General features: G+C 38.3%; 1 protein-coding gene across 1 annotated transcript in view; it reads left to right on the top strand.

The window, feature by feature from the left end:
- Positions 1–586: 586 nt before the first annotated feature.
- LOC126326230 (UPF0047 protein YjbQ) overlaps positions 587–27,012 on the top strand; it is a 61,430-nt gene continuing 35,004 nt past the window's right edge. The window contains exons 1-2 of the mRNA XM_049995611.1: positions 587–1,490; positions 4,394–4,448. Of these exons, the coding sequence (XP_049851568.1) occupies positions 1,325–1,490; positions 4,394–4,448 (221 nt within the window). The 5' untranslated portion in view covers positions 587–1,324. The remainder of the gene's footprint in view (positions 1,491–4,393; positions 4,449–27,012) is intronic.

Below are 27,012 nucleotides of genomic sequence, written 5' to 3'. Positions count from 1 at the left end.
AGAACAATCGATAAGTAAATAAATCATCACATAGGTCTCGTGTGAAAAGCGGGAGGCACACCCTGGTGCATTGCTAGGATACTGCAAAAATTCAGTTAGGAAGTCTACAAAGGGGATTGCTTGCGAATCTCTACTGTGACATAATGTTCATCTGAGTGGGATCTATAAGAAATAGGACTATCAGAATCAGGATACTGAAGAGTACAACGAAGGGCGGCGTAATGGTCATGTACTGGTTTGACTCACGGGAGGACGCCACCAAAATGCTGATGAAACTGAGCTGTCAGACGCTTGAAGACAGATGTAAACACTTTTGTTACTAGCGATTACAATAAGATGTATCACTTCCCCTTCTAATTCCTTTCCGGCTGACAATATCGCCTTTGAGAGCTTGAATTTAAGTACCGCTTCGGAATATCCTTACTAGCAATTACAGTCAAGCAATGAACGATGTTGCACTATTATCTCATTATGAAAGCTCCGTAGCGCCCTAAACCACTCTCAGTTCAAAGTCTTATTTCCGACGAGATGTAGAGCAGTTAATATTCAAGTATTTTCTCATTGTCAGAGTTAAAAATAAAACGAATTTAGCTCATGACCAGTGTACATGGCAAACGTGGGTGACATGTGTGGGTTCTACATTAAGCATTTCATGAACAATACTTGGAAGGTGATGCAGTCCTGGTCTGCATATCGGTTATAGAAATGAAGAAAAGTTGTCTACATTTGCCTTGTCTCCTCCTCCAACAAGGCTGCATGTAAATTTTCTCGGGGAGTTTTGACAGCTATTCTTGGAGAAATACCTTGTCGTAAACGTAGATTCTTTTTTATTCTAGCATAGATAAATTTCACTGTCCGGCCACATAAATATGTAATAAACCAATATCTTTTGAGGAGTCTCGCAGCACCAGAAGCTATTCTTTCTCGTACTTCAGCGATGAAATGGTTAGGGGATCGAATCAAAACAGATGGCAGCTCTAGTGCAAGTATGTGGGAGGTTTACTGACAAGCAAGGTTTCGATACCTGTTTTAATGAAACGTAAACGATAAAAATGTGTTCTTGAGTGAAATGAGCTGATTGCCCACTGATGGAATAGTTATGAATCTAATACCTTGCAACGCGTGCTGCTTGAACTTTGATCTGCAATAGTAGTGGGAGTTGGTGGGTTGCTGCGTCAGTGTAATGGTTAGAGCATGCAAGAAGTCGGTGGAAGTATGATGAAGAATCTGAAATGAATCTAAAAGAGAGCTGGAACATGCTGTCGACTTCATAGTATTCGTGATTGAAGTTACAGCGGCAAGTGTATGTAGTAGTGTGCTCAACATGGCTTCATCGAACAGAGGAATAGGATTGCAGATAGGTTCGGCTTGGTTTCAGAGAAAAATTAATCTCAGGCCACAACATAGAGGTGTACATCTAGTGACGGAAGAAATTTTAAGGCAAATGCCAGAAATATGTCAATTCTCAGTTGGACTGTTTCATGTACAGAGTAAGTGTAAAGCAAATTTCCAAACCAATTTACGTAATGTATGCTATTTCATTGTTACGGACTTGCGTAAATATTAGTGAATCTGTAGCAAAGAAGTATGGGAACTGTGCGAGTGAACAAGAGCTGCGTTACAGAGTGTAGTTATTGTTCGCGTTGGTCAGATAACCTCTGCAGTTGTGAAGGGCGCGCGAGTTGGTTGGCATTATTTCACTACTAGCCTGTATTTCTGTTTTACTGCTGGAGGCAATCGCCTGTAGCAGAATTAGAACGCCCTAATGTGATTGTTAGGTGTTACCTACAGTAGATCTCGTGAATGGAAAATGTGTAGTGTAAAATAGTCTTATATGATTAGGGACGTAATGTAAACATGACAGGTTTTGTTTTTACCTCAGTTTCCTATGTTCTGTTGTACTGGCATGATTCTAATCATTGACTTGTTCATCCCAGATCAGTAGACTTTTGCAGTTGTCTAGGACAATGTGTCATAAATTGAAAGTACGATAACAGTAACTCGTTTTTCTTATGTTCCCAGGACTCCAATAAATTATTTGAAAAGCGTTTAGTGTTAGTGTCCTCCATTTAAGCTTGTTAAAACGTGGGCATAATTTTGCCAGATAAATTCACCAGTTTTGTGCACTGATGTGTGTTAATTTGCTAATTAATAATTTTCTTCTGTTGAGTTGATGACCCCTTCTTTTAAAGTTTCTTAGTAAGTCAGTAATGAATTGTAAGCCATCAGGCAAAATATTATGTTGTCAATGACACAACTCCATACCAAAATAACACATTTGTTGCTATAACAAATTTACACATGGAAAGTTGTATGTCTTATAACTTTTGATATTGTATTTACTTTAGTCATATTATTTCTTACTTACTTGTGAATTACTGTTTAATAACAGAACTGCAAATCGGTTTACCTTTATAATTTCAATCTATAACTATGTAAAGGAAAATATTTATCCTACTATTATTGACAGATTGACTGTCTAAAGATTTGTTGGGAAAAAAACCTAGCAATTGGGCAACTGCAGCACACAGGGCATGTCATAATATTGCACAAATTCATATCGGTTCAGAGTCATGTTTTCATTTTCTGGTTCATAATGGGTCAAAGATAGGCAAGTGACTGTTTAATTACTTCTTCTGTTATTGCTGATAATTCATCAAAGTTTTCATTTTCCTGTTATGTGTGTGGCTCATTCACATTACTTAGTTTGATATAAATATTGGGAAATCAGCATTTCATGTAAATAAATGTTACTGGTTACTTTGGAGAAATTTTCTGTTTTTGTTATGAAGTCAACATTAAGATCTTTTTTGGGCTCAATTGGATATTTACTTGTGATTTTTTTGTTCAGGGAACATCAATAAGAATAATACTTCATGTCCTTGATTTTCTAATGGGATTTTCCTTCTTTGGTCCAATCGCATAAGAATAAACTTCAGGGTAATAAATGACAGTTGATATTTAAAACAGTTTAAACATTTGCTTTATCTATATTTGATGCTAAATGTTGAATTTTTCCCATAGAATGTGTTATAAAAAGTTGAGATGAAGTTGTCATTGTGTGTTGGAGTACAGTGTCAAATCTGACTTGTGTTGATAATATTGAACAGTTACCATTCTTACTGAACATCATTTGTCTTTAAAATTCTTCGCAACAGAATGACTGTCATTTAGAGTTGTATTTAAAATTACAATGAAAACTGCGATAACTTCCCCTGTTTATGCCTTTAAACTATGTGGACACTTGGTACAGTGCTTGGTGGGAGTGACTGTAAAGGCATTCCCCATTTGCAGTCACTCCCATAAGTCACCACCCGAATGTGAACATAGTTTGTGTATATAATGTATTCTTTTAGCTTGTCACGTCATACTTCAGAGTTGTTCTGCCAAATATAAATTCTAATTAAGGCCATAAAGTTCATTTTGAGTTAGGAAATAAATTTCCGAAGAACTACTTGTATGAAAATAATTCATTGCTAAGATATTGTTACTGCTTCTGTATGAAGTAGTTGACTTATGCATTATTTCTACTGTCAAAACATTTTGAAAGTTGTTTTTTTTATCATGGATTTAGATGAATTTAATTATTGGTGAAGGATAATCTATGCTACTAGGCCTATGTTTGAAATATGTTTGTGTAATATCAGTAAAATAGGAAATTGGTCTGAGTATGGGTGTTATACTTGAACTATAAAGTTAGTGCTTTCGTATTAGTAAGAAGTACAAAATATCAGCAAAGTATTATCTACCTTTCTTTCTGAAACACTGAAATTTTTTAGCAAAGACAGTTACGTAATGCACTTCAGCTAGGACATTTTCTCTTTTAATGTGTGTCCGTTTCCATTAAACTTCAGAACTCATGTCTGGTAGGTGGTTTAACTGTACTAATGATATTACCTGAAAAAATACACAGAAATACATAAGAGAGAAATAGGTTGTATGCTTATTTCTGCTTATAGCACAGCTGGATGCTTCAGACCCCCCAGCTTCATCTCATCATTATAATAGAGCAGTTAAACACACACACAGTGTGTCAGAACTTTCATACACTCGATGCTTTGTGATTGAGAGAAACATCTATCCTTGTTTTTCTTTATTGTAAAAATAAGATCTAACTTATAAATTACCGTAAGGATTCTGATGGCAGCTCACAAACAATTAAAAACTCAATTCCCAAAATGTAAAGAGGGCAGGAAAGCAAGTACTAAATTTAAGTTTTTTTAAGGTCACTTTGGAGTACTCTGATCTTGCAATGAATTTCGTTTGAGGATAATGTTGTTACCAGGTGTTACGGGATGAAGTGCATTGCTCCTTATGAAATGTTTTTCTTAGTTTTAATATGTAATTTTCGAGAATATTTCCTTGTTATGACTTTAATTTTAATTTGTTGCAGTTCTTCATACATCAGCTAGCTTAGCTCTTAATGAAAGTTGGGACCCTGATGTAAGGTAAGTATATAGAATAGCTGTAGTATATGGTATGAGAATGCTTATGTTTAGATCATTAAGTAGGAATGCTATGATGTGGGTAACATTTTTTTGTAAAATCCGGGTCTCAAAACTCCAGATAAGAGACTAGAGTTAAAGTTTATTAATGTTTCAGTAAGATACTTTTGTGTATATCTATCATAAGTCTGAATTTAGAACAGCTGCGTTTCCATGCCAGTTCCAGAATTAGTACTTGTCACAAGTATTGATTAAATGATGACCTAAAAGCATTTAATATTCAGAAACTGTGGGTTTTTGATAAAGGTGATTCACTTGAGGGTTGTACCATTTGTTCGAATTTTTTTTACCATTCTAATGTGTCAACTCTTCTGCTGCAAAAGACAGACAAACTGCTATCATCTTCTTCTAAAGGAATTGTGTGTACCGTGACTCATTTTAATGACATGTAACTTATGACACCTTAGACTGTAAGTAGTTGACAGTGGCTTGTGTAAATCATTATGGTATTGCTTTGGGATCTCAGCACTCTGTCTGTCTGTCTGTCTGTCTCTTCTGTACGGTTAAGGGCAATAGCAGTGCTTCATTGCTCATAATGGAAGGAACAAATATCTTTCTCAGTATCAATATTTTGAAGAGCCATTTCATGATCATCACCTGTTACAGTGATTAATTCAATAAAAGTGCTCTTACAGTGTTAGGGGCTCTTGTGTTGCGTGGCAGTGTTGGTAACACTTCACGTGATGAATGAAGGGAACTGAATGAAAATTCATGAGTTGGTTGTCAGTAACCACTCAGAATACTTGTTCCTAATTTCCTATAGTTCATAAATAAAGTTAGCTGGTATTTTAATAATGTAACAAAAGATATGAAACTTCCTGGCAGATTAAAACTGTGTGCTCGACCGAGACTTGGACTCGGGACCTTTGCCTTTTGCGGTCAAGTGCTCTACCATCTGAGCTACCGAAGCACGACTCACGCCCGGTCCTCACAGCTTTACTTCTGCCAGTATCTCGTCTCCTACCTTCCAAACTTTACAGAAGCTCTCCTGCGAACCTTGCAGAACTAGCACTCCTGAAAGAAAGGATTCTGGTAACAAAAGGTAGATTGTTACTTACCTTAAAGATGACACTTATTGTTTCAGACAGAAACATTTAAAAGACACTTAGATAAGTTTTGACCACAGCCCTCATCAGAAAAGGAAACACACACACACACACACACACACACACACACACACACACACACACACACACACACCACAACATATGACCACCAACTCGGGCAGCTCAGATCAGCTGTGGCCGAATGCTTGTGCGTACGTGTCTTGTAATTGTGCTTGTCTGCAACTTAACATGTCATCTTTATGGTAAGCAGTACCTTTTCCTACATTGTTGATATTCCAGCCTGGAGTTCCCATTGTTTGATTTAGCTAGTATTTTGTTATATTAGATTAGAATTTGACCACATCCGGCAAAATAGGAAACAAGACACATAAATTAATCTTGCAATGACATACATGTATCTTGGGCAATGCTGCACATCAATTTGTTGCGGCAGTCATGTTGTTGTGTTGAGATTTGGGCACTAGCTTCACCAACTTTCAAGCAGATTGTCACATTACAACCTACAGGTCAGTTAAGCACATCTGTTTTTATTTCCATTAATGTCATAAACAAATGCAGTCAAGAAACATTAGATTCAGAAATCATTAGATGCAGCAATTCTTATTGACTACTGCTTGCTATCGCCAGATTGGCTCTCGTCGTCAGCTAATTGCAAATACCAGTATCTAACACAAGAACTGTGGACACTGTAAGATCACTTTAGCAATTAATTGTTCAGGTACATTTATTGTGTTTTTTAAATTAAGTAATGGGAATAAAATAATTCAGCAAGTTAGGAGATAGAGAGTAAATTTTAAATGTGGCATTGTAAATAAGAAATGAATTTAGGTCCTGCCCTCTGACAAAATCAGATTCTTTTCACAATCTGCAGTCACTGACCTCATTCCACACCAAGTTTTTGCAGTTTTACATAGTGGTTTAGTGTTGTGATAGTCAGTAATGAATTTGGCAATTTAGTGTTTCATTTGTGATGCTCTGCTCAACTTGCAAAAAATAGTTTATTTATAAAAGTAAGAATGCAAGTTGGTTGAAATGTGAAGTGAGGAACTTTGATTAATCAGAATATTATCGCAATAAAACTGAAGACTTGCAATAAAGTTTCATGAAGGCTTTTTTTTTTTTTTTTTTTTACACTTGCAGGAAGTCTAGGCTTTGTTTGTGCTTACCATAAGAAGGATAAGTTTAAATTTTGTGAAATGTCGAAGTAAAAAGCACAGTGAAGCAGTGTTTCAGCCATCAGCATTTGAGGCTTTTGGCACGATACACATTATGACAGCCACAAGAAAAAAGCTTTGGAATATTCTTTAGTTTATACACTTAGGAGTAGAAAAAAAATTGCTTTTTATTGAGAGAACATTAAGGGTAGTATTTTGCATTAGAAAGGTAAAATGGTTAAATGTACATCTAATCAGATTCTTTAAAAGAACTAGTCATTAATAACAGTTGCTCATATAGTATATATACATATAAGCTAAAATTTAGTTTATGAAGTCTGTTTTATAAAAAAAGATGAATATTACTGCTTTTCAGCATCACCCTTATAGACCACTAAAAGATCCTACCTGGGAAAAGGAAAATTGCTGGTAATGTTCTTACCGTATTTAAGTGTTAACTTGTTTCCCAGGCATGGTCTTATTTATGTTCTTGTTGAAGATGTATTGAAAGTTAAAAGTAGGGATACTAATTTATTGTTGTTACATAGAGTGCAGTTGCAGACACAATTAAAAAAATGTGGTAGGCCATACTCATTTTTTCATAGTGTTGGGAGTAGTTTTTCTACTAAACGATTCTTCACAAAATTTAAAGTGAATGTTACTGTTTGCGACTGGACTTCTCAGTTAGAACTAGCTATATTTTTGTAGGTAGCTATTTAACCAGTGTTGTGTTTTTAAACCTCACTAAACATGATAGTTATTCTTTAAAAATAAAGAAATTTTTATGTAGCATGTTGTGAAAAGCATAGGGTTCTCAAATATACATTTAGGAAACAGATGAAATTTCACTCATCTGGTATGATAATTTGTGACGGTTTGGTAAGTGCTCATTAAGAAACAGAAGACTTTACACTTCATCACAAATCTCAAGTGCTCTTAAAAAACTGGACTTATGTATGTTGTGGAAAAAATTTATCATAGATGTAGAGCCTTTAAATGTCAGATAATGCAGTGATTTATCTTACAGAACCTGCTCTAAAAGGCAAATTTCTTCCCAAACCAACTCATGAAATTTCACTAGAAATTAAGATGATGCAAAACATGTTTGTATGAGGCATCATTTTGAGTGTGTGAAGTATCAGTTGAAATGCTCGGAGGTATTGAGTATTGGAAAAGTGAGTTTTGTTCTTAAAAACTTGTCCATTATTATGCTATCACACAAAATGATGTCAGCATCGATAGAATGTAGACACATAGACATATCTTCCTTCTTGTTAAGAATTAGGTAACCAATCATAAAGGACAAAAAGTGGTTTTGTTGAGGTTAACATTCCACCATTGTGTCATCATTGATGACCTCAGGAAGTCAGTTTCTCTTTTGTTAATGAATACCCCTGTTTTGCTACAGCAAAGTGAGACATGTACTTCCACATCTACATGGCTACTCTACAGATCACACGTCTCTGTTATTCCTCTCTCACAGTATGTGGGTGAAACTGACACCTATATCTTCCCATGCAAGCTCTGATTTCTCGTATTTATGGTGATTGTTTCTACCTATGTAGGTCAGTGGCAACAAAATATTTTCACATTCGGAGGAGAAAGTTATTGACTGAAATTTTATGAGAGGATCCCACTGTCATGAAAATCACATTGGTTTTAATGATTTCCACCCTGAATCCTGTATCATGTTCGTGACACTTTCTCCCCAGTTTCTCAATAAAACAAAATGTACTCCCTTTCTTTGAACCTTACAGTAGTGAATTAGTAAAACTCATTGTTTAGGGTCTATTTATTTATTATTTATTTGTCCTGTGGCCATTTGACACAGCAGTGTAGAACATGTATACATGGCAGAAATAAAATATGTACTGCATATATAAACATGAAGTAGGATAGAATTAGGTGAGGAAAGAACAGATAGTAGGTCATTGCCTTATCAAGAAAACCACCCTAGCATTCACCTTAGCAACTTCCAGATACCATGAAAAACTTGGATCAGGATGACCTGTCGGGGAACAAACCCCACTCCATCCAAATGTGCATCCAGTGCAATAACCACGATATGGCTATCTTTATCAGGATGTGATTTGCAAAGAAACCACATGTACCTAGTTTACAAGGAACTTAAATCATACAGAAGTTATAAAATCAGTAATGTAAGTAGAACATGAAACTTGGTTAAACGTTTCTGAAAAATGTAGACAAATGAACACATGTCGATGTTGTATCCATCATAAATTTTCTTGCAACTGATTCCCTGCTCTGAGGAAATGTATTTTGCTGAATCTGAACCAGAAAACTGGAAACTAACGGCAAAAACATTCTTGTGCAAGGATGCACAGATCGTAGGTGGTACACCCTATAACAGATGACAAAATACTCAGCGGGAAACGAATGCCTAGTATTTCTGCAAGACAATGTATTCACTTACACTGCAGATACATTTCTTAAAAAGAAATTTTTTTTAACTGTGGCCTGAAAGCTGTTTCCTTCTTCAGCCTCGTCTTGTACGTTAGCAGTGCATTATAAATAAAGACACCAAGTAAGAGTTGTTTTTATTTGTTCTTTGTGGAAGGACCCAAGTTTGCTGTCGGTTTACTGGTCATAAAGTTTAGCTTGTCATCGGCACACACTTATATACTCATAGGGAAGCTACAGTAAGAGCACACAACTTTTCAAATAGCGGCTTCCAGAACTATGTGACAAAATTTGAATTGCCATTTTCTGTAATATAAACATTTCATTTAACGAACTATTAGTTTTACCTCAAAAACACTAGTCTGTAAACTATAAGGGGCTGAAAGCAACCAAAGTAAGCCATTGTAGCACCTTGTGAGGGCCATACTTTTGAAGTGATTCTCAGAGCAAAAAATGCTGAACTGAGTCTCTTTGAGAGTTCTGATAAATTATCTTTCTAGTTTGTCTTGATTAACATAATTTTTTTAAAGTTTTGTGCATCAAATTCTTTCTAACTCAGTTTCACAGAGTACCAGGTGGTTTTGATTCATTTTCCCAAGTTGAATGTAATTTGTTTCGTGCATATTAATGTTTGGGGCATTGAACTATGAGTGTATGGCTTGAGAACTCGATCAGTTGTTGTAGGTGTTGACTTCTGAACATTGCTCATTATTTCATAGTGTCTCCTATAACCAACACGATTTTACATGCAGTTTCTGAGGACTGAATATCATTTATATAAATAAGGAACAGAAGGTGGGCCTAACACAGTGCCCTGAGGCACCCAGTATCTACTTTCTTTGAGTTTTATACAAATCTGATTTTCTGGTTAGAATGAACCAGTGTGAGTTCCGGAGCCTATGATCTATTGTACAAATAAAACTGAAACCACTTGTTTCTTATCCCTTTGACCCCCATTGCTACCAGTTTTTCAGGAAGCATTTCGCGACTAACATAATGTAAAGCTTTCCCATGACATGGCCTGTCATCATTTAAATCTGCTAGTGTTCCCCTAAATTACTCCCTACAGATATCAGGCTCTCTATTTTTCTTCCAGTAAAGTCGCATCTGATTTTCTGTCCGTGGCCTTGACAAAACAAACTCTCTAATTGATAAGCTGTTGATTGTATATAAAAGTCTTTAGAAAATGTGACCACCTGTCAAAGGCCTGAATAACCCTTTGGACCACTTTGAGAATTACTGGAAGAGTATCTATGTGGTTGTGCAAGGTACCAACAGCAATGTGGAGTCGTGCTAACTCCAGTGCCGTGGCCAGCTGCTCAAGGTTTCTTGGACAAGTTTCTACGGCATGAACAGTCCTATAGGGGTAGTCCCACAGATTCATGATTGGGTTTAAATCTGGGGAGTTTGGTAGCCAGAGTAGTATGGTAAATTCATTGTGGGCTCTTCGAATCACGGATGTACGCTACAAGCTGAGAGACATGTTGCGTTGTCCTGCTGGTAGATGCCATCATGCTGAGGAAAAACACACTGTATGTAGGGGTGGACATGTTTCCCAAGATAGATATATACTTGTGTTGATCCATTGTACATTCCGGAATATTGAGATCACCCAGGGAATGCCATGAAAACATTACCCAAACCATAATGCCCCCCCCCCCCCCCCCTTCAGCCTGGATCCTTCGAACCATCCAGTGCTCATCTGTCTGTTCAGCAGACACTGTTGGCAGCCCCATAGTTCATCTGGATGGTCAGCTTCTCAACAGTTACTCATCGATTTGCCTGTACATTTCTCTGCAGTCGTTGTGCACCCATCAGCTGTTCCCATGGTTCTTTCGGCACCAGTTTTGGATAGCACCACTTTTCCATGCATGGTACATTTTACCCACGTCAGCATGCAGCCAGTCTACAAATTTTGCCATTTTGAAAATGCTTCCGTCCTTGGCCCAAAAGCCTATTATTGTGCCCCCTTTGAATGCCAGATAAATCACGACATTTCCAAATTACTGCACTGTTTTCAATTTCTCCCCTGACAAATTTTATATACACTCCACTGCTAGTGCTGCCACCTGTGAGTTGTTATTGCATGTTGATGTCAGAACATACATGGTACTCACATTAAAGTGACTGGACAGTATAGCTTGCTTTTTTGATGTTTGAGGAACTTGAAGCATGGCTAGTGTGCATCAGTAAACTATGGAAGTTCAGTGCAGAATATTATATGCAGAATTGTGCCAGCTTTTGACAGTTATGTCATTGTTGCCTTTTTTGTGGTCTTCAGTCCTAAGACTGGTTTGATGCCGCTCTCCATGCTGCTCTATCTTATGTAAGCCTCTTCATCTCTCAATAAATACTGCAATCTACATCCTTCTGAATTTGCTTACTGTAGTCATGTCTACCTCTATGATTTATACCCCCACACTTCGCTCCGGTACTAAATTGGTGATCCCTTGACGTCTCAAGATTGTGACCAATAAATCTATCCCTTCTCCTAGTCAGGTTGTGCCACAAATTTCTTTTCTCCCCAATTCTATTCTGTAATTCCTCATTACTTTCATGATCTACCCATCTAATCTTCAGAATTCTTCTATAGCACCACATTCCGAAAGCTTCTATTCTCTTCTTGTCTAAACTGTTTATTGTCCATGTTTCAGTTCCATTCATAGCTATACTCCATACAAATATTGTCAAAAAGGATAGCCGAACATATAAATCTGTATTTGACCTCAACAAATCTCTCTTCCTCAGAAATGCTTTTCTTGCCGTTACCAGTCCCCTTTTTATACCCTCTCTACTTTGACCTTCATAGTTATTTTGCTGTCCAAACAGCAAACAGCAGAACTCGTCTACTACTTTACGTGTCATTTCCTAATCTAATTCCTTCAACATCACCTGATTTAACTAGACTACATTCCATTATCCTTATTTTGCTTTTGTTGATGTTAATCTTATATCCTCCTTTCAAGACACTGTGCATTCCATTTAACTGTTCTTCCAAGTCCTTTGCTGTCTCTTACAGAATTACAATGTCACTGGCAAAGCTCAAAATTTTTATTTCTTCTTTCTGGACTTTAATTCCTACTCTAAATTTTTCATTGGTTTCCTTTACTGCTTGCTCAATGTACAGATTGAATAGCATCGGGGATAGGGTACAATCCTGTCTCACTCCCTACTCAAACATGACTTTCGTTTGATGCCCCTCGACCCCTTACAACTGCCATCTGGTTCCTGTAGAAGCCGTAAATAGCCTTTCACTCAATGTATTTTACACCTAGTACCTTCAGAATTTGAGAGAGAGTATTCGAGTCAACTTTGTCAAAAGTTTTCTGTAAGCCTACAAATGCTATAAATGTAGGTTTGCCTTTCCTTAAATGATATCCTAAGAGAGGTTGTAGGGTCGTTGTTGTCTTGTCTGTTCCTACATTTGTCCAGAATCCAAAGTGATGTTCCCTGAGGTTGGCTCCTATCAGTTTTTTCATTCTTCTTTAAAGAATTTGAGTTATTATTTTGCAACCAGGATTATTAAACTGAAGGTTCGGTAATATTCACACCTGCCAGCACCTTTTTTTTTTAAGGGGCGTGGGATTGGAATTATTGTACTCTCCTTGATGTCTCGGGATATTTCGCCTATTTCATACATATTGCCCATCAGATGTAAGATTTTGCCATGGTTGGCTCTCAGTAATTCTGATGCAAAGTCCTCTACTTTTGGGGCCTCGTTTCAGCTTAGGTCTTTCAGTGCTCTGTCAGATTTCTCTCACAGTATCTTGTCTCCCATCTCATCTTGATCTGTGTCCTTTTCTGTTTCTATAATATTGCCTAAAAGTTTATCTCCCTTCTATAGACCCTCTGTATACTCCTTCCACCTTCTCAGCTTTTCCTTCTTTGCTTAGGACTGGTTTTCCATCTGGGCTCTTAAAATTCATATGTCTGCTTCTCTACAAAGGCCTATTAGTGAAATATACTTCTAAATCTTTACATTTGTCATCGAGCTATTCCTGCTTAGCCATTTTGCACTTCCTGTCAATCAGATTTTTTAGACATTTGTGTTCCGTTTCAACTTCTTCATTTACTGCGTTTTTATATTTTCTCCTGTCATCAGTTAAATTCAGTATCTCCTGTGTTATACAAGGATTTCTGCTTGGCCTTGCCTTTTGACCTATTTGATCTTCTATCGCCTTCACTATTTTATCTTTTGAGCTAACCATTCTTCTTCTACTGTATTCCTTTCCCCCTGTTCTTGTCAAACTCTGCCTATTACACCCTCTGAAATTCCCATAAACATCTGGTTCCTTCAACTTATCCAGGTGCCATTTCCTTAATTTCATATCTTTTTTTGCAATTTCTTCAGTTTTAATCTACAGTAAATAAATTTTGATAGGGGTCCACATCTGCCTCTGGAAGCGTCTTAAAATTTAAAATTTTACCATTACATAATCAATTTGAAACCTTCCAATGTCTAAAGGTCTCTTCCATGTGTACAACCTTCTTTCATGATTTCTATGTGTTAGTGATAATTAAATTGTTCTCTTTACGAAGGTGATTTCCTTTTCATTCTTTTCACCCAGTCTATATTCACCAACTATTTTTTCCCTTCTCTTCCTTTTCCTACTGTTGAAATTCAGCCATCCATTACTATTACATTTTCATTTCCATTAAATAAATCTCTTCATCATCAGTGGAGCTAGTTGGCATTTAAACTTTACTGCTGTGATAGCAGCTTAACTGAATTTGTATTTTCTCATTCATTATTAAACCTAGGCCTACTCTTGAATTTTCCCTATTTCACATTGTGTTTGTAGCCCTGTATCCACTTGATGGGGAGTTCTGTTCCAGCTGCCACCGATCTTCACTAATTCCCACAAAATGTAACAGTAACTTATCCATTTCTTTCTTTAAATTTTCTAACCAAGGTGCTTGATTAAGGGATCTGACATTCCACGATCTGTCGAACGCCAGTTTCTCCTAATGATGACATCCGCCTGAGTAGTCCCCACCCGGAGATCTGAATGGGGGACTATTTTACTTCCGGAATATTTTACCCAGTAGGATGCCTTCATCATATAACTATACAGTAGAGCTGCATGCCCTCGGGAAAAATTATGGCTGTTGTTTCCCCCTAGTTTCAGCTGTTTGCAGTAGCAATACAGCAGTATCATTTTGGTTGATGTTACGAGGCCAGATCAGTTAATCATCCAGACAGTTGTCAACTGCTGAAAAGGCTGCTGCCTCTCTACAGGAGCCATGTGTTTGTATGGCCTCTCAGCAGATAGCCTGCCTTCGTTATTTTACCTATGGGACAGCTATCTGTATTGCTGAGACACACAAGCCTCCCCACCAATGGCAAGGTCTGTGATACATGGTGAGAGGACAGTTATGTTACACAAATAAAATAAAAAGATTATATATGCATGTGAGGAAACTCTGAATAATGAATAAAATGAAAACAGACTTCACCTTTGTTGTGTCAGAAGTTTGTGAGAAACTTTTTCTATAAGTAAAGTGGTTCGTAGTAACTAAAGAAGGCTCACGCCCAGTTAGCTATGTGGCTCAAGTATATGAACTTACAACAGTGTGTATTATGACACTTTGGCAACATGGTGCTTGTCTTTCTGCCACCACTCGGCACTTACAGACACTGACACCATTCATAACAACTTTGCAGCATGCTACAAGAAATCTTACATTGAATGTCAGAGGTTTCACATTTTTTGCATGCAAAAATATAATCATGTCTCTAACTCTATAGTTGATGGAATTTGCAGGTACCATGTCTATTGGTTTGGTATCTTGCACGTTGCATGAAACAGTTGACAATATGAACTCAGCTAGACTTGTTTTACACATCACTGAACATAGTGAACAAAATACCCTTCTGTTTTAAGCATTTGTATCTGTACACTTTGGAATCATAGGGATAATATGGCCTGTTACAATGCTATTAAAGGGTTGTACAGAGCTTTACATGAACAGGTATAGAGCTATTCAGATATTTTGTCTGACTTATCTTTGTACTTTTTCAGAATAGACAATTGAGAAATGTTGTTATTGAAGGTTTTTGTCAGTGTGTGTTATACAACCAAGGCTTTTTCATTTGTTCAATGTGTTTAATGTATTAAAAAGTCCTATAAAAATCTTTACCACAAATCTCCAGGCATAAGATCTTTGCAGAAAATTTTCAACAGTTAGTAGGCTTTTGTGGATTTGTGTTTCCTTATGATATTTCTTCTTTAGCATGTCACCACACTGCAGATTAAAAAGTTCAGATCGTATGGCATGGTCTGGTGGATTTTAAAATACTAAACGTACTTCCACCCGGAAAATGCTGTCAGAAATATATTTTGAAAACATGAGACATATTCTCTATTGTCCACAGACGTGTGGCTAGGCCTGTTCCACTTTGTTTTCTACAGAATTAAAAATGCTCGGTGCAGTTTTACATGCTTTGTGACTTAAGTCACCAGTAGTATTTGCCAAAATGACTTCACTGGTATATCAGTATCAATTTTATGTATAAACACAGTGTTTGTGGACAGTTAGTCTTCCCACATAAATGGAATGAAGGGCAGGCAATAATGATACCCAAAGTACCATACACAGTAATATGGCTTGTGGGGTATAAGCATTACTTAAGTTAAATCCATTAAGAAATTCTGTGACATCTGCAGAAAGAGATAATATAGAAAGCAATTAAGCAGGTGACAATGGTGTTTGCAGCTAGATTATTTCATTAAGAATAATTTGTATTCCTGATCTAAGACAGTAAGAATAAATGTAACTATGAAACTTTACTACTGTTGGAATTTCACTTCAATATGCAGAAAATACAAAATACACAGAAAAAGCTTTTTGAACTGTCAGGATTTCCATGTTCTGACAAAAAAGTGCTTTGCTGACAATGATTTACTCCAACTAACAAAGTAAAGTTTGCAGGTAGTGCAAGTTTCACAGAATTTTTAAGTGTATGAAACTGACCCTTTCTCCATTTTACATGTACTTCTACCACTCGCGGTTGTAAAATAGCAGATCATTTCGTTCTTATTGTTCTTTGTTAAAATTTCCTCAAAAATTAATTTGTCCAGATGACATGAGGAGATGATGTTTTGAGCCACTGTGTGCTGCTGAAAGATAAGCTGTCACCAGCTGAGCAGTTGGTGGTGGCTGCATTGTAATCTGCCACCTTCAACAAATGTTTTAAAAAAATTTAAAGGTGTAGGGTGTATAGATGACAAGTATGTCCAGAGTATTAATAGAGTACTGTACTTGCTATGAGCAAATTAAGTTAGTGTGATCGGAATTGTGATTTTCTTGGGTGTTCTTTGGGTCTGTGTGATGTCTATTAATTAGTGACAGTGAGTGCTTACTTTTTTTGTTGGTTCCATATTAAACACAGTTACATTCTATAAGTCATTCTAGGGCATGGCAATACATTTTTCACACTTGATAGTGTTACCACTTTGTCATATTTACAGTGCTGCTTCTGCTCTATATGACTTTTCTTTGGATCCAAAAGTGAAGACTTAACTGCAAGAATACGCAAGTAATGTATAATTTTCAAACTTTTTTTAAGTTCATTCACATAACAATTCTTATACAGCAAATACTGTTACGAGCAGTTGAATAAGCGATTGTTGTATTCAGAATTGTCCATTCTTGTTCCCACGATGAATGACTAGTGTTGTGTGTCACATGAATGGAATCTATGTCTATTTATGGTATATACTCCACAAGGTACTTTTCAGTTATGGCAGAGCATACTTCATGCCAGTATTAATGATTATCTGTCCTAATACATTTGTATGGACATGAATGACAAAAATGACTCTGTGCCCCTGTACAAGTTGTAAACTCTCTTATCTTGTTATATTGTCCCTTCATGAGGTAAACTGATCAACAAAAGGGCTGCACCATCCTCATGATTTGCATTGTTTGTGTTTTCGTGATGAGAAACCCCTTTCTCAACCCTCATGTGACAACATAGCTGCTATGGTGAGAGATAAAACACAGAATAGATCTGCCTCATCATGGTCACCTCAGGTCTACACCACCAACTGATGACCATTGTCTACATATTATAGCTCACAGATACCTCAAGTAGAATGCAACAGAACTGTGCACTGCCTTCATGGAGCCGAGTGGGAGGGCTGTGTCAATCCATTCAGTAAGTAATTGCCTCCATGCAATCGATTTGCTTCTAGGTGCCCATTATGAATAACAGTTCAACCCACCTGTTCCCAGCAGTGTGGTGTGTGACTGTGGGCAAGTAAATGCCTGGAATGGAACCAGGCTCCATGGCTTTGGAATGTCTTCACCAATGAGGGCAGTATTTCTGTGATAGCTTATAATCATTGTAGAAGAGAGTGAAGGTGCCAAGGACCAATACACATCTCGGGCATGCAGTTTCATGTACTTAACAGGGAGATGAGTTAGTTATGTTCTGGAGCAGTGCCATGTAGGGTTGATGGATGCTTCTCAACATTAAGAGAATTTGAGGGCTATGTGGTATCAGGACAGGATCCTCCAATCTGCTGGTAAGCCCTGTCATCAAAGGTCAGTTATTCTTCCAAAATAATGCACATGCACAGATCACCCATGTCATGAAAACTTTCCTTCAGGAGGCTGGAATGACCTGCAGTGTCTGCTGACATAAATCTGGGTAGTCACTCATGAGACAGGTTGAAACTTCTGTGTATTGTCACAGGAATTCTCATCACCCACTGGATTATATAAGTAGGGCTGATATTGAAGACTAAGACAGTTATGACCAGCAATGTCTTGACCATGTTGTGGTGACCATGCAAAGGAGGATCCAAGCATGTTACAATGCACAGGATGGAGCAACATGATATTGAATGTTAGCTATCAACAGACTTTGTGTGATAAATGACATTATTTGTGTACTTAGACGAGTATAAGGCTGCTTGATTTTTATACTTTTATTTTTCCAGGTTAGCATTGATCTGCATTGTGTCAGTGGTCTTCTGTTTTATTTTCTTGCCTTCACAGTATTTTTGCTTAGCGTCATATATGTTGTTGTTGTTGTCTTCAGTCCTGAGACTGGTTTGATGCAGCTCTCCATGCTAATCATACAGTAAAGCTGCATGTCCTCGGGAAAAATTACGGCTGTAGTTTCCCCTTGCTTTCAGCCGTTCGCAGTACCAGCACAGCAAGGCCGTTTTGGTTAATGTTGCAAGGCCAGATCAGTCAATCATCCAGACTGTTGCCCCTGCAACTACTGAAAAGGCTGCTGCCCCTCTTCAGGAACCACACGTTTGTCTGGCCTCTCAACAGATACCCCTCCGTTGTGGTTGCACCTACGGTACGGCCATCTGTATCGCTAAGGCACGCAAGCCTCCCCACCAACGGCAAGGTCCATGGTTCATGGGGGGAGGAGCGTCATATATACAATTACAAAAATATTCTGGAAACCAGAAAAATTAATAGAACTTCTCCATAAACATCTGAAAACATTTTATGTGGGCATGAAAATAAATTAAAGGTCACTGATGATGAGTGTGTAGTTCAGTAATGTCTAAGAAAAATAAAAATATAAAAACAAGCTGTCTTGTCCTTGTTTATATAGTTGAGAAACATTATTTGTATATATAAAGTCCGCAGGACCCTGTGAATTCAAAACAGATTTTAATCCCACAGATGTCCTCTTTCGAACAGACTGCCTTTATTTTGGCTATTTTTTGCAGTAAAGCTACTTTTTTAGTATTGTGGTGATTATTAATGCAGTCTCTGCTACCCATGACTCTTAAGCTTGCTCACATTTGCAGATATGCAGGTGCTACAAAACTTATTTTGAGCAGTTTGTGTTTTTGTGGCATCAGAGTTGTCACCCAGTCGTTCTTAATGCTATTCATCATAAATGTACATGACAAGGTTCTGTAAGATCTATGTTGTCTTTCTTCCAAATGTTTCCATTTATGTTCAATCAGCATCTTTATTATACACTCTAAGATAAAAACATCTTGCAACCATGAATGAATTATCCTAAACATATGCAGACAAGCAAATGATTAAATTTTAGAAAAATCTGGTGATTTATTCAAGAGGAAGAACTTCACAAATTGGGCAAGTTAATTATGCGCTGGTCCAACTATGACCCTTAGGCAAGCAGGTATTTGGCTTACCATTGATTGATGAAGTTGTTGAACATCCTCATGAGAGATATTGTGCCAAATTATGCCCAGTTGGAGCATTAAATGTTCAAAATCTCGAGCTGGTTGGTGAGCCCTGCCCATAATGCTCCAAATGTTCTCAGTTGGGTAGAGATCCAGCGACCTTGCTGGCCATTGTACGACTTGACAAGCACAAAGACAAGAAGTAGAAACTCAGCTTGTGCGGGAGGTCATTATTTTGCTGAAATGTTACCCCACAGGGCTTGCCATGTAGAACAACAAAACGGGGCGTAGAATATTGTCAGTGTATCACTGGGCTGTAGGGATGCTTGCTTTGCCGTAGGGGTGCCACAGATGACAGCCAAAAGGATCATACTATGAAATGAAATGACACTCCAGACCATCACTACTAGTTGTTAGGCCCTATGGCAGGCGAGAGTAGAGTTATTATCTCACCACTGTCCTGGGCATTCCCAGACATGTCTTCAGCTTGGAATTTCATTGACTGGAGTAGAATTGTCTTCAGTGAGTCTCCCTTCAAATTGGGCCTGATGACCAGGAAGAAGTGTCTGGAGATGCCTCGGATAGTGATGGAATGTCTACCTGAATGTCACCCTCTATGAAGTCCTACAATCAGGAATCGTCATCTAGGTGCCCTTTCTTTTCATAGTAGTGCACCTTTGGTTGTCACCCGCAGCACCCTTACAGCACAGCAGTATATTGACAATATTCTACACTCCATTTTTGTTGCCTTTCATGACAGTCCATCCTGGGCTTATGCCCACCTGCACGTGACAAGAGTTTCTACAGCTTTTCTTTGTGCTTGCCAATCCCTACCTTGGCCTTCAAAGATCTCTTCCCAATTGAGAATGTGTGAAGCATTATGGGCAGGGCCCTCCAATCACCTCAGGAATTGATGATCTCACATGCCAGTTGGACAGCATTTCTCATGATATCTCTCAGGAGGACATTCAACAACTCTTATCTGTCAATGCACAGCCGAATAACTGAATGTATATGGGCCAGAGGTGTGTCAGTGCATTATTGACTGACTCAATTTGTGAAGTTAGTTCTCTTCAATAAATTACCCAATTTCTCTGAAATTATAATCATTTGTGTGTCTGTAGGTGCATGACACATCTAACAAGTTTAATGAAATTTGGATAATTCGGTTGTGATGTGTCTCTGTTTTGTATCAGCTGTGCTGACATGTTCCCAGTTGTAACAGTGCGTCTCCGAAAACACTAGCATTTTGTATGTATAGTTCTTCGCAGATGTACACACTTTCTCAGAACCCTGTGAACAGATCTAAATCTTCCATTGACTAAACCTACTACAAATTTCAGGGGTTCATCCCTTTACATATTGTTTCTTAGTATTACCTTGAAATATTTAAATGATATGTCTTGTTAGATATTCACTGCTTATTTTGTAGTTGTAAACTACAAACAAACCTGGCAGTTTGTTGCAATTGCTTAATATATATAGGATTGAATATATGTCCTGATCTCCTCCTTCCCCATCTCTCCATCCATCTTCTCCTCTCCCATCTCTTTATGTCCTCCTCCTGCCTGTCTTCCTTATTAATGCCTCCTGCTGCCTCTCTGTGTGCATCACCTCCCACCTTATGCATCACCTTCCCCACTCTTACTGTCCATTACCTTACTCCCCCCAATCACTCCCCCCAATCACCCCCCCCCTCCCCCCAATCACCCCCCCCTCCCCCCAATCACCCCCCCTCCCCCCAATCACCCCCCCTCCCCCAATCACGCCCCCTCCCCCCAATCACCCCCCCCTCCCCCCAATCACCCCCCTCCCCCCAATCACCCCCCCTCCCCCCAATCACCCCCCCTCCCCCCAATCACCCCCCCTCCCCCCAATAACCCCCCCTCCCCCCAATCACCCCCCCTCTCCCCAATCACCCCCCCTCTCCCCAATCACCCCCCCTCTCCCCAATCACCCCCCCTCTCCCCAATCACCCCCCCTCTCCCCAATCACCCCCCCCTCTCCCCAATCACCCCCCCTCTCCCCAATCACCCCCCCTCTCCCCAATCACCCCCCCTCTCCCCAATCACCCCCCCTCTCCCCAATCACCCCCCCTCTCCCCAATCACCCCCCCTCTCCCCAATCACCCCCCCTCTCCCCAATCACCCCCCCTCTCCCCAATCACCCCCCCTCTCCCCAATCACCCCCCCTCTCCCCAATCACCCCCCCTCTCCCCAATCACTCACCCTTCCCCCCAATTTCCCTCCCCCTCCCCCCAATTTCCCTCCCCCTCCCCCCAGTTTCCCTCCCCCGCCCCCAGTTTCCCTCCCCCACCCCCAATTTCCCTCCCCCACCCCCAATCCCCCCCGCCCCCAATTTCCCCCCCTCCCCCCAATTTCCCTCTCCCTGCCCCCAATTTCCTTCTCCCTCTCCCCCAGCCTATCTCCCCTGTAACCTATCTCTCCCCCTCAGTCTCTCTCCCCCCCAGCCTCTCTCCCCCCCTCTGCACCCTCCACCTCTCCCCATTCCCCCCATCTGACACCCCCATCTCCCCCCTCCCACCAAATCATTCACCCCCTGCCCCCTCCACCTCTCTCCATACCCACTCTCTCTGTCCCATACCCATTTTCTGTTGCTCCCATCACTGACATTGAGCCTTGTTTATTGTTTACAGCCAGCGAATCCGTGATAGGGATTTGAAGTTGCTTAAAATAAATGGGTAAATTGGTTGGAATAATTGGTGATCATGACCTCTCCTGCTGCTGGATCTTTGAGGATAGTAGCTTCAGTGACAGTATTTCACGTAGTTTCTATCTGCAAATGGGTGGAACGACAAATTATCGGACAACTCAGATTCCTTAGTAGTATTATAATCATAAACCCATAAGCCATAAATACAACTTTCAGGTTTTCTGGTAAAACAGACTGTGAGGAAGAAAACAAACTAGTACATAATTGTGTACACAATTTTTGTTTAAAGTTGTGCATAAGGAGAAAGAATATATGTGGGTGAATCAATTTGTGTCATGGTTTAAACATCCTGCTATCATGGTTAGAGCTGACAGCGAGAAAGAAAACATAACCACATATTTTCACAGCACTGTATAGCATTTCTTTCTCACAGTCAGTTTTGACAGAAATATTATGCGTTGTTTAAAAAAGTTTATAGCTTGTGTTCATATGAATGTTTCTAAGAATATTGTGTAAATTTTTAAGTAAATTGGTATAGAATTTTTCAGGGTTTTTGGTAATGATGTTAAACATAGCTTTATGTTTCTGATTCCAAAAATATATTTATATACTACATATATTTAAAAAATACTTAGCCTATATGTGTCTGAAGATTTATTAGAATATTTGTAAAAATTTGAAGTAAATCGGTCAAGTACTTTTCAAGATTTTTGCTGACATCAGATAACAACTTGTCTTTATATAGTAATATAGATTGGGTTCTCTCTGTTTATGGTCATTGCCTTGCTTTTATTCACATTGAAAGAGATCTAACATTCTTAACGCCAAGTTTTACTTCTTTCCAATATTTCCAACATTAATACTTGCCTCGCCACATCACATCAGCAAACAGTATTACACTGCCGTGATCCTATCTGGAAAATTATTTATGTTTATTGAGAATGTTAGGTGATCCTATTGCACTTTCTTATGGCACATCCAATTTTACTTTCATGTCTGTTGCATATACCTCATGTAGAACATCTTGTTGGGTTCTACTAGTAACAAATTCATCAAGCCAGTTGAATATCTGAAGATACTCCATATGATGGTATCTTGGTTATTAATTGACAGTGTGGTAAAATGAAACGTGTTGTATGCTTATTTCAATATCTCCTGTTTATGAGTTTGTGTGGTGATCAAAGACTAATATGTTAGTATCTTCGTGCTGCTCTTTAGCACAAGAGTTGCATGCATGGTGGTAAAGATGGATGATATCAGTACATTTAAGCCTGCTCAAATTGTAGGTTGCAAATCCATGGGACACTCAATACGCAATGAGGTGGAGACAGAGCTTTTAAAGTCACCTTCTTATCAATGTATGATGATTACTAGGTGAATTGTGACCACGAAAGTGGACTATTGTGGGGGCAACAGTGTGTTTATGACAGGGATAATCATCACCTGTCTTGGATTGTAACACTGGGTTGGTAGAGCACAGTGCAGCAAATCATGTGCACCTATTGATCACTCACTCATTCACTGCAAAACTGCCATTGAGCCAGCATAGTGCACAGAACCACCACCTCGCTATGAGTGTAAAAGCAGCTTCCACACACATCTTCTGTTCAGCACACATCACAGGGTACAGACATTAGTATGGGTTCAGGAACACTGTCAATGGCTGGTCAGAGTACTAGTAAATGTTGTCTGGACTGTTGAGATATGCCTCACCTATGTGACAGCAGGTTACCAAATGAAGTGGAATCATTCTGCTTGCCAACAGAGCAACAAATAAGGAGGTGGGTGAAGTATTTTCAAATGGGGCCATTGATACATTGGCAGTTGTGTGTTACTGTGCTCATTGTGCAGAGATTTGAAATTTAGTCCAGGTAGTTGGTGCACTGATTACTGGTCATCTCTCCTGCCCTTGCTGGCGAAATACTGGAAGTGAAAATTTCGTCCGCCACCAAAACTTGGATTGGCTTACCTCCTAGTTGAGCTTCACCACACAAACTTGTGTTAGTGACCCCCACATGGAGGTGAGTTACACAGGTGTATGTGGTTTGCATTAATAAACAAGTAACCCTTTGAGCGTCAAGATTAACAAGTTTATCTATGTTTACATTTGGAATGTAGCATTGGAAAGTTCGTCCCCTGACTTTTAATACTACTATATTTTCTGTTTCTGAAATATAATCTACAAATTACAACAGTGTGGCTCTGTTAATGAAATTCATACTTATGTTGTTGTTGAAGTAGAATATTTGGTGTCTTTTATAATCAAAATGCAGGTGTTCTGCAATTAGTATTTGTGCACTTGGTCCAAGCTCCCATTATACCCATGTGTACAAACTTATGCTAATCCTGTAACAAAATTTTAAGCCAGAACTGTCTGGATTGAAACATAGATGGCATGCAACTTTCATCTCTGTCTCAAATGCATGCACTGAAAAGCTAGAGTCTGCAAGTACATAAAGAACCTGAAATGGGTTGCAAGGCGTCATAGTCAAACCTTTGTGGCATATCTCCCCACTTCTATGAAAGGGCAAAGAACCATGTGTAACTCTTCCAAAAAAGAAAAAAAGAACTTACTAAATATTTTCTGTATTTTTAGGGTTTATTTTTAAATTTTTCCTTTTAATATGCCGAAGAAGATTTTGGAAGTTCAAATTATATTATATAACTTAGCCTAGAGATAAGAGTTGCATATAGGCACAACAAAAGACTGTCAGAAAGTGAGCCTTCGGCCGACAAGGGCTTTGTCGGAAATAGAAAAACACACACACACACACACACACACACACACACACACACACACACACACACACAACCCTCATGCCAGTGCAACTCATAGTATTACATTCCATCATTGTTTGATTTAGCATAGAGATTTAGTGGAAAAACGTGTGCAGAATTAGAATGGCCATTTCTCACAGGGTATTTAAATTAATGTTAAAGACTCGTGAATGAACTGGCCACGTTGTCATGAGCCCAGAGATAGCATAAATAGGAAAATTTGTTTAAAATTGTTACAGACAAGTGAAATCAATAAATTTGAGGGAATAAATTGGATTTTATTGGTTGTATTGATTTTGAATTAAAGAGGTGCTTTTACAAAGTTATTTCAGCAGTGTTTCACTTTGCCTGTTGCATCACACTGATTGTTTTACATGTGTTCATTTGTGCTAGAGTGTAGTGGTGTGAGACTATTTCTATTCCCAAGCTTCCCTATTTTAAAGGCTTGCCAAAACGAAGCAGAGCTAGGTGTGCATCAAAAGGTATACCATTGATACCTATTGAAAGTGGGAATTCCTTCACTTCGGGGCTACAGACAAAAGGGAAAGAAGAAAAAAATTATCGAGGAAGTGAGAATAATACATATTTCGGAGGTACAGTGCTAGGAAAGGTTAAGGCTAGGATGGTGCGTAGTAGCTCATCCTGTCTTGTAGCAACTCCCTTGATCCGGAGACATGAATGATTTTTCTATTCAATTCCTGATAATGTCATTTTCCCCTTATTTTGGGAAAACAAACATTCCATTTCAGAAATGTAGTGAATGTGGCATCGTTTTTGTTGTATATTTATTGGCATCATTAAGTGCACAGGAAAGTTCATGTAACTGAGTTGCTACCACTGATGTCTGTGTAGATCAGCTTTGACATTTCAAATCTGACACATGGGACACTATAGTGAAAAAAAATTCTGCATTCCAACTCAGGGCTTCTAGTTTAACTGTGGGGAAACATATATCTGCAGTTGCCTCTCTTGCATCATACACGTCATGAAAATATAATTCTAAGATGTGTTTCTCTGATTTCTTTATTTTGTGAGAGATTTCAGTGTCACTGTTAAATATTTTATTATTTATTTTTTATTCACTATTCAATACTTGGTTTTTAAGGCTAAATGGAAGTATGAATTTAACATTTCTCACAACATTTTTATAATTATCTTATCAAAAACTTTATTCTCTATGATTAAACCAGCAGGCTGACGTTATTTGAGGAAAGAATGATTTCAGTGAAGTTATCTACACGTTCATTTCCAGATATGACAGCTTCTTCGTGAGTTGCATGATAAATATCTATAATGATTTTTTCTATTTGCAGTGAAGTATTTGAGAACCCTGAGCTTAGTAACACTTTAGCAACAGCTTTCATCTGTAGAGTTAGGGTAGGAATCATCCCATGAGAGGCTGTGTGTTGTCTGGTTAGAAAACTTGTCATTTTCTTTAGATATAGGTGAAGTAGTGTTAGATGAACGTACTGTTGGAAATAACATTATTGATAGATTCTTTAATTTCAGAGGTCCTGTCAGTCTCAAATAGTGGTGCTGCATGGACAAATCTAATGCATGGATTCATTTAGTAATATACTAGTCCTAAATTTGTCATTATAGGTAACTGTTTGACGTATTTAAAGTACAGAAATACTAAGTTTATTGAAACTGAAAGAAAAATATTTTCAGTGGAGAGTATCTGCTGGGTTCTGTGTGTACAAGTATGTCTGAAGGCAAAAGATTTAACTGTGTAATTAACACTTCTGCTTAGAAATTTGTAAATTACTCATGGCATTCAGTACTTAAGTTGTAAAAAAAGCAAAATGCTGTATGGTTGTACTGAATTCTATAGAGATTTTCAGGTTTCTCCTGTTAATTCATGTCATGTAGAAGAATTATTGAATGTTGTTTTTGTGTAATGTAAAACATCACGGTTTTAGTACTTTATCACATAATGCTGCTGTGTTAGAATTAGTGCAGTAACAAAATGGAGAATGGAGTTCAGAATTATGTGAATAATTTTACCAAGAAATTTTGCTCTGAGACAAGGCAGTTGTTATACTTACTGTTGAAGAAGTCGGAAATATCTTTATTTTTCATGTTATGGAAACCATTATTTATTTGTTACATGAGGTAGCATTGCCAAGATATCTTTTTTCCCCACAAGTTATACAGAAAATAACCTTATTAGAATGCAATGAAATCTCTATCCATTTTTACCTCAATTGTTTGATTGTCTTATGGTATTGCTTGCCTCCCAGTGCAGTTCTTTTCATTATGCTTGAATCATTTAGATGCATTC

The sequence above is a fragment of the Schistocerca gregaria genome, chromosome 2, assembly GCF_023897955.1.
Source record: "Schistocerca gregaria isolate iqSchGreg1 chromosome 2, iqSchGreg1.2, whole genome shotgun sequence".
NCBI lineage: Eukaryota > Metazoa > Arthropoda > Insecta > Orthoptera > Acrididae > Schistocerca > Schistocerca gregaria.
The sequence above is the reverse complement of the archived record's forward strand: the minus strand, read 5'-3'. Positions and strand labels throughout refer to the sequence as shown.